This window comes from Spea bombifrons, chromosome 6 (genome assembly GCF_027358695.1).
Source record: "Spea bombifrons isolate aSpeBom1 chromosome 6, aSpeBom1.2.pri, whole genome shotgun sequence".
Taxonomy (NCBI): Eukaryota; Metazoa; Chordata; class Amphibia; order Anura; family Pelobatidae; genus Spea; species Spea bombifrons.
The window spans coordinates 36,299,229-36,308,077 of NC_071092.1; the positions used below are offsets into that span (position 1 = coordinate 36,299,229).

At 40.2% G+C, this 8,849-nt stretch overlaps 1 protein-coding gene across 1 annotated transcript; it reads right to left on the bottom strand.

Moving 5' to 3' along the window:
- Positions 1-207: 207 nt before the first annotated feature.
- NPHS2 (NPHS2 stomatin family member, podocin) lies at positions 208-4,755 on the bottom strand. Its single transcript, XM_053468715.1, has 8 exons — positions 4,310-4,755; positions 3,426-3,529; positions 2,691-2,763; positions 2,175-2,257; positions 1,599-1,802; positions 1,236-1,291; positions 903-981; positions 208-768 (listed from the first exon to the last, which is right to left on the bottom strand). Exons 1-8 carry the CDS (start codon positions 4,554-4,556, stop codon positions 493-495), a joined length of 1,122 nt encoding a protein of 373 aa, XP_053324690.1. The 5' UTR covers positions 4,557-4,755; the 3' UTR covers positions 208-492.
- Positions 4,756-8,849: the final 4,094 nt, after the last annotated feature.

Genomic DNA, 8,849 nt, shown 5'->3' on the forward strand with positions numbered 1-8,849 from the left:
GATAAAAAGTTAAAAATCTCAAACAGGAAGATGAAAATGTAACAAATAAATATAGTTATGGGGAGATCCAAACACCTAAACAAGGCTGGTACGCCTTGTTTATCTATGTACCAATACATGGTGGTGACATGTCAAAGCCAGCACCACAGTTGTTGCTCATATGGCTGAATTTAGTAATTGTAATGTCCCTTTAAATTTGAAAAGTGTGAATAGGTTTTAATAGACAGTTGGGTTCTGCCAGTTACTCACAAGCTTAAGTTTGGGTTTCCATAAAACATATTATAAATTTAAACCTTAAAAAATTAGTTGCTCCTCTCCCTCACCTCTGATTTTATTAGTGGAGGTCAGTTTGCCAAGCAAGTATTTCTAAATTAACAGATCATAATAAATATTACAAATCCGCCATTCAGAAAAGATGGGAATGCAACGTCTGCCGCTATTTCCATGTTCTTCAGTTGCATTCTGACTGTATTCTTCAGTGTGATGTCATATTCAAAGCATCGGAGAGTCCTTCTTTTTGCCTTGTTCCGCTTCAGCTTCTGACTTGGGTGCATTGGAGGTTACACTGCTATCTGACACTTTAGGGGTTGAATTTCCGTTCATTAGGTCAAAAGGCAGAGGTAAGAAGAAGGTAGCCGGTCTCTCAGACGTCATGCACTGCAATGCGTGAAGATACCGCAGCTGAATTGCAGTAGGAGACCCAGATAAGCTTTCAGCCGCCAGTCTAAGTGCCTCAGACACAGATTTTTCATTTTCTGCTGCAATTACCTATAGCGAAAACATTTGTAATATACATGAAAAAATGTGTCGGCTTTATTAAAGTCACAACTGTAACCAAAAGTCTATAAAAACCACATCTCTCAGTCTTTGGGTACCGCCAACAGTATTTCCTGTAGTCTTACCTTGACCTTAGCATGTACTTTGGCTTCTTCCTCTATGGCCATAGACTGTTTAACTTCATCGGGAACTTTTACATTCTTACTGCAAATAAAATCAACAAAATAATTCTTGAGTTCCCTTAAATATATGAACGAGAGGCTTTAAAGCCCGCCTACCAAGAAAACTGATTTTTTTGCCTTCTTTTGGATCAAGAGTAGGAAGGTTAGGGTTGAACCTGAGCTTTTTTCAACCGTATGTACTATGTAACTATATGTACTATGTAAATAAAGTTAAACCTAATGCTATTTCTTCTTTCTCACCCCTCGAGGTTTGCCTTGTTCCATTATCATACCTACATTTCAGTTCTCTCTATTTTGATCCCCCAGTGGCAGGTCACTGCATCCAGTGCCACCTACAAAGAGACAAACAACAGGAAATCTCATGGCTGGGAGCGTCTCTATTGTGAGGCAGAATGAATGGCATTGCTACAACAGAGGTTATTCCAAAAAAAAAAAAATTCTGGGCCAAAACAGTAAAGCAAAACAATCAGAGTTAATTGGTTGCTATAGTGATAACTCCACTTTCACTACTTGAAAATGTATGGTAAGCGCCCATTTCAGTTTCTGAGCCAGATCGTCATGTTTTATATCATGAAGATGTTTGGCTGTAACAAATCTCCACATTGGGTCACCAAAGCTAAGAATAAACCAGTCTCTAACCTTCACTTCTTCTCCAATACTTTTTCTCTCCAACAAGACATCTAAGAAAGCTTTGTGTGCCAGGAGACGCTTCATGGTAGTTTGGATGAGTAACTGGAGAGCGCTGGACACGCTGCTCACACTGGTCAGGAAAAGAGATGCGTTTTCCAGGCGGTAATAACAGACTGCATCAACCTCCAACGTCACCAGGTCCTTGGTCACAATCTTCAAAGCCAAAAAAAGAAGAAGAAAGTGAGTGGGCTCAGTGGTTTATAGATTGGTGTATGTGACGACTGTGTGTGGTCTTTTGCATGCCGGCCAGTAAGGACAAATATTGCTTTTATTGGTCCGAGCTGGCGGTATATTGAAACATCTGGGTGATGTGTTAAATAAACACCATGTGCCATATCACTTTATACATAAATGCACTTTAATTTCCAATCAGGTGATATCTGTGAAATAACTCACTAATGGTACTTATACCTGTTACATTCACAGTGCGACTCAAAGCTTGCTATTGGTATTCAAAATGATTAGGGATCCAAAACATGCGTTTTGAGTCTATAGAGAGGACACGTTGTTTCAGTAGGGAATTACCTGGTGAAATGGAACCTCAAAGGTCTTTAGGCGAAAGTCAAGTTTGTGGCACTTGTCCAAACAGGGAAGGTAAAAGAACAGACCTGAAGGAGACAGGATTATAACGATACCTAACTTATTACAAAGGGGACATTAGCCGTCGCACAGGATCACGTGCATTTTATACAACTAAATGCTCATGCCGTAGGGAGGCAAAAGGGGGCAATAGCGCCTGGCAGGCAGAGCTACCGGTGTACCTGGGAGGTTAACCCCAATACTCAGGAAAGTGGTGGAAGGAGCCAAACCTCACTTCCCACCCCATCGTCATCGAAGGCCACTCTCTGTAATTTCCCCTGAAAAGGGGTAGAGCATTAATCGGCCAATCAAGATAGGCCAAAGATAAGCATTGCTTTCCCCTGTCGCTTAAAGGGTTATATTTATGACATATAGGGGTTATTTCTATGCCATACAGTGCAATTTATCATCATGATCACCAAGAGTTAAATCATTGTATCAAAAGAGAACGACATTAATTACCTGGTCCCCTAGCTCTTCCTGGAAGCAGGCGGCCCAGGCGGAAAATAACCACGCGTTCATATTCACGTACAATCTGTGGACAAAGATAAACTGCTATAAAAAGGAGATCAATTAATTATACTTAAAAATGGAGATAATCTCAATTCTGCCTGTATTGTGCTATGCAGGGTTAGCCCTTCTTAATACACAGACAGGTCAATGAGATGAAGGGGTCTACAATCCACACACACCTGTGACGTTGATATATATTTCATTGCCGATAAAGGGTTAATTTTCTGTATACTTTCTGTGCACTTTAATGCATATGATAGCTGAGTATCCCCTTTAAATGATCATTTTTCTGCCGTGAAGTAAACTTTCCCTATAAGTTTACTTTTACTGCAAATTTCACCATATTGTTATCTTAAACAAAAAAACGAAATATTGAAATATACATTATTGATATTATAACCTCATCGAGGAATGTGACAGATAAAAGGCAGGCTGTGCGGCTGATAAATTTGTTTGCGTAAAGTCCATATAATCTTTCCAGTTTGTCCTTGTGTTAATACAAGTATGAGTCTCAAAAAAAAAAATTAATTAAAAAAAAAACATTTTTTGGCGAAATATTGGAAATGTTAATTAACAAGAAGATTACGGTTCGCGTTACATTTTAGAATCAGTTTCATAAGATGTAGGACGTATTTGTGATCCTTGTGGTCCAATGAGGCAACGGTCACAATTAAACGGACTCACCTTGACACAGAGCCAGATGGACAGAGGGAACGTGACGATGACGAGCAGAAGACAGCAGAACACGAGGAGCATCTCGCATATCCTGAGGCCAGCGGGTTTCACACCTGAAAATACACAGCGTCACACTCATTACGCCATATTTTGACAGAAAAAAAAGCTGGACGGCAAATGCACATCATTTGCAAAAGAGATGCTATGAAAATGTAAAGGCGCCACACAGCTATCATGTGCATTAAAGTTTATATAATGGCTGGAGTGTCTCTTTAAGGTAAACAAACAAGTCCTACTCTTATAAAACATCACAAGGTTCCCATGTTATGATGTCATCCTTTTAATCTTCTGTGGTGTACAATCTATGAAAAAGTGTATTCTATGTAAAACTGTTATTCAAATTATATATATATATAGCTTGTCAATCAGCGCGGAAGTGATTATGATGCGCGGAGTGTGCCTTCCTGTGCCCTTGGCCATTTGTTCACCGTGGCGTGTCTGGCTTTATTGTTAGTCAAACAATGAGGACATATAAGTGATGTACTACTTGTTATGCCCTGGTTACCCATTGTACAGTGCTGTGGAATTTGACAGTGCTATATAAATGAATAAATAATAATAATAATAATAATAATAATAATAATATTTACCAGCAACTACTAGGTAAGTGAACAAGCAGCACAGATTTCACTGAAACAGAGATCATACAAGCAAAAGTTTGGCTTCTATATCCCAGAAACTAACGAATGGCCGTTACTACGCCTTTAATATAAACACTAATGCAATGCATCCCCAATATTTATCCTAACGTGAGGAACTTAGTATTTCGAGTCCAGCAGCAGATTCCTATGCTTGGTATGGAAGGAGGTAACTGCAGTTGGCTTGATGCTCACCATCATCCTTCTGTCCGCTCTCCAGCAGTGCCATGATTTCTGTCTCCTCGTCTGAAACCACCACATCATCCACATCCACCACGGTAGAAACCTTCGTGTCGTTCTTGTCTGGCTCCTTGGACCTCCCTCTCTTGGACCTTCCTGAGCCCGGGCTCCCTCTTCTCTCCCTCTTGGATCCCTGAGTGGAGGAGTCTCTCTGTCTCTGTGGAGGCTCCCGGGAGGAGCTGCGAGATCTTTTCTCAGTCATAGCTATAATGAGGAGCGAGTGGGCAGGACGGCCCTTATATATGATGCTGACAGGTGGGATATGTCCACGGTGGAGACGAAGTGTCGGAGGTGAAGGGCTACAAATTAAAGTAAATAGTTTCTGGGAACAATTAGCGCTTTCTACGGAAAGCAAAGTATTTCAAAATAGTTTCTCTACAGCAATAGTGTTTTCTACGTCACATCTGTACAGCGGGCGATACCAGGGCTGAATGCAGTTAATGTGAGCTTTATAATGAAGGGGTGGGATGGGCACCAAGTTAGTGCTTGTTTTACAGAATGGGGTGAAAGACTAAAAGCTGTGCCCCACTATATCAAACACGGAGGCAGCTACATATCTATATTAGTGATTCACCCCACAGTGTATTCTGTCCTAGGCTGAGTAGCTCTAGGGTGGCAGGTCCAGGGGACGGCAGGCACTTTGTTGAAAAACCCAGAGCAGATGTTTGGGCTCCACTACGTGGTGCTGCCTGATAGTGTGATGTGCAAGACTGTAAGCTTGCGAGCAGGGCTCTTTCCACCTAATGTACCGGTTTGTATAGTCTTGTCATACCCCTTGAATATGCTGCGCTATATAAATAAAAGATAATAATAATGGTGGTGTTCCAGGAGTTTCCATATCCTGGCACTTAGCGGTAAGGAGGGTGATGGTGGAAAGGAGGCGGCTGAAGGAATATATATTGCTCGATTCACTTGAGGCGCCATGCTTTACAAAAATAATACATTCAAATGTGTGATTACGTTAACATACTCAGCAACGCCTGTCTAAATCTATATGTATGACTTAGAGTAAGTAGATTATAAATAGATTATATTTCAGCCAAATTGGCTTTTCAACTCATTTTGCCTCCTAAAGCAACATTTTAGTTTCAATAACTTTGGGTGAAGGAAACTATCCAGGTCAAAAGTTCAGGCTGTAAACACTTTCAAGAAAAAAAGCAGGTTTTTAATCTTTAGAAAGGTCACGTTTCAGGCTTTGTAGCACTGCAGAGAGTTTCACGTTGAGAGGCTTTACAAGGCATGGGGAGACTGAGGTCTCTTTTTTAATGGCTGCCCCTTTCACACTTTGAGAGATGGGCGCCGGGGCACATTTCCACCTGTGGGAAGCGAGGCCAATCTTTATTATTTACTTAATGAGTAACAATCTTATATATATATATATTTATATATATATATTTAGTTGACACTAGGCCCAGGCAATCCCCTTGGTATAGAACCCTCTCGGGCGATCAAGCTCCCCACGTCCAGCCGCCCTATGGGCCAGTTATATGGGAGATGTTTGATAAGCCAGCAGACGTATAGATATATAGACTGTAAACATACAGCTTTTCTTTTTAACGTAGGACTCGCCTGGACTCTTCCCTGAAGCCACGTAGCGCATGGTCGGCACTAAAAGGATTAATTCCATCCTTAACGGCACATTTCGGCTCTCACTGCTGGCTCGGCTCTGGTAACTTGTTAAATATTGTGAACAACCTTAAGTTTCTGAACGGAAAAATCCTATTCAGGAAGAATATGAAGACAATTCGTTATTCACATTTTACCTTAGTAGGGTAATTAAATCGGTTTAAAACGGAGCACTAGACTGCAGAATAAAGCAGTCTGCCAACTCCAATCACTTGGATCAACGTCGAGAAAAACAAACAATAAAAAACGCCTTTAATTGACAATTAGCATGAGTGTCTACTTTAACCCCTTCACGACAAAGCCCATACATTTATGGGCTCACAATGCATTGTCCTTAATGGGTTTAAGGACAACCTGTTGTCCTTGAGAGGTTAATATAATTTGTGGAGCCCTACAATCTACGGTTAAAAAAGGTATTTAAATCAGTTAAACTTCACGTTGACGCGCAAGCACACAGTGTCTGTGGGAAATGTCCATTCCAGAAAACAAGGAAAAATAATATAAATTCAGATTCCGGGGTGCTGTCTAAGTGTCCGACATGTGTATACAAAGTAAAGAAACAAAGCAGGCCCAACAAATCCCTATTGGAGGTATTAATATTGGGGATTCTGTCACATGATATGGCGATATATTGCTCAGCACGCCACTAGATCAGAACACGCCGTGTTTGGTGAACCCTATCTAATTTTACACGGGTATGTGAACAATATATGGCCATATAATGTGACGCAATCCACAATATGCTTTTTAATAGTATTTTCTGTGTGTGCGACAAGAGGCCAATAACAATTATTAAATGTATCTTTAAAAACAATATAAACACCCTGCCTGAGAGAGAAGGGAGCGGGATAACGGCAATTTGCGTCCATTGAATGATTGCTATTACGTATGCCATAACCAGTGGCGTAAGCCCTGCCCAACCGGTAGCGCTTTACATGACATGCTGAAAACGTAAGATCGGCCGAGACATATGTCATGATGCCACCTTCTCTTAATGATGAGATGAAACCTTTAAACATGAAGGGATAGAATTGCGTGTTCCTGTGTGGGATTCACTCCACACGGAGTCAGCAGAATTCCGAGCTGCTGATCTTGCACGGATCCGGCTTTATTAAAAGCGGAGTTGTTATTCAGCGTAGGGGGACATGCTGGAGGAGGATCTGCTCTCCAACAAATTCCTTCCATGCTAGAAAACTACCATTCCTTCATCTATTCACCACATAGGTAGATCCCGCAACACCAGTTATTCAGCGTGTGTATAGATGAAAGTACCGCCTGCCCGGTATAATACGTAATCAGTAAAATAAAAATAAAAGTTTGTGAAATTAACAAAAAAAAAATCCCACTGCAGACTTGAAACATGGCTGAGGGTTATAGGAGTCACAGTGCACAGCAGTTGGACTGGCACATGTTGCCTATTCATTCTATAAGGTCTTAAAAAATGTCTGTGTTGTATCAAGAACATGTGGTTTGATACATTCAACCCACCAAAACTATTAATGAAGGAAGCTGAATTTGCTTAAAAACTGAAAAAAAACCTCAAATCATATACATTTTACGAAAAGGCTTTAATTTAAATCAAATGAATTAATATGACACAGCAGCAAGATGGCAGATCTCGCATACATTTGGGATAATCTGGAGTCTGGCAGTTTCCCTTTGGTTCATTTTGAGCATGAGTTTTGCGTTAAGTTTACCCATTCCAATATTTGAACAAAAATATTTTCATTTGGTTAAACTTTTTCTTTCACCCCCAAAAAAATGCATGTTTGGATTTTTTTTCCCTAAAAAGCCATTATGGGTATAAATCACACTCTTCAGTAAAATACTTAAAACATACCAATCAAGATCAATGGTGAAAGCATTTTCTAAACAGTAACCCTTCGAATTTAAATAGTCCATATTTAGGTTGGAAGAGGAATGGATGAATATAATTTCTATTAAAGGGGGAAATTGGGGTATAAGCTCCATGGCATAGAGGCACCGATGCTACTAATACCCGTTTCGTGTAAATTGAGGGTTGTTGGATTAAAATTCGATATACTAAAATCTTAAAGCGCATGCGCGAACTCTGCTTATCACGTTCTACATGTATCTCGTTTCCATGGGCGGCCCGCCCCTAGTGAGTCACTGTACTGCTGCTGGGACTCATTTGTGTAGAGTACAGAGCAGGCCGGCCCACACGGGTCGCCGCGGAAGCACATTCTGGTGACTAGCGGTTCCGGGTCACAGTACTACAGGATGTTGACGTCAGGCGGAGGGTGACAACAGGTGAGGCTGCTGGGTTCGTGACATTGTGTCATTTTCGTGAACGCCACAGGGGTAAGAGACTTCCCTTCCATGTGTCAACTTGCGGCTCATGGTCGTTCCCTTGTATACAGCCCTCTATGGTGTTTGATGCCTTTTATTTGTGGGAGTGATGATTATAATGAAATAAATATCTTGTGCTTTTGATAAGAGGTCATTTCTTAGCCCCTCTCTGATAAATATATATCATTTAGTATGAAAAATATATTGAAAACTAAGAAAAACTATACATAGCCAGTGATAAAATATATATCAACTATCCCTATAAAAACTATACACAGCCAGTGATAAAATACATATCAGCTATCCCTATACAAACTATAAATAGCCAGTGATAAAATATATATCAACTATCCCTATAAAAACTATACACAGCCAGTGATAAAATACATATCAACTATCCCTATACAAACTATAAATACCCAGTGATAAAATATATATCAACTATCCCTATAAAAACTATACACAGCCAGTGATAAAATATATATCAACTATCCCTATAAAAACTATAAATAGCCAGTGATAAAATATATATCAACTATCCCTATAAAAACTATACACA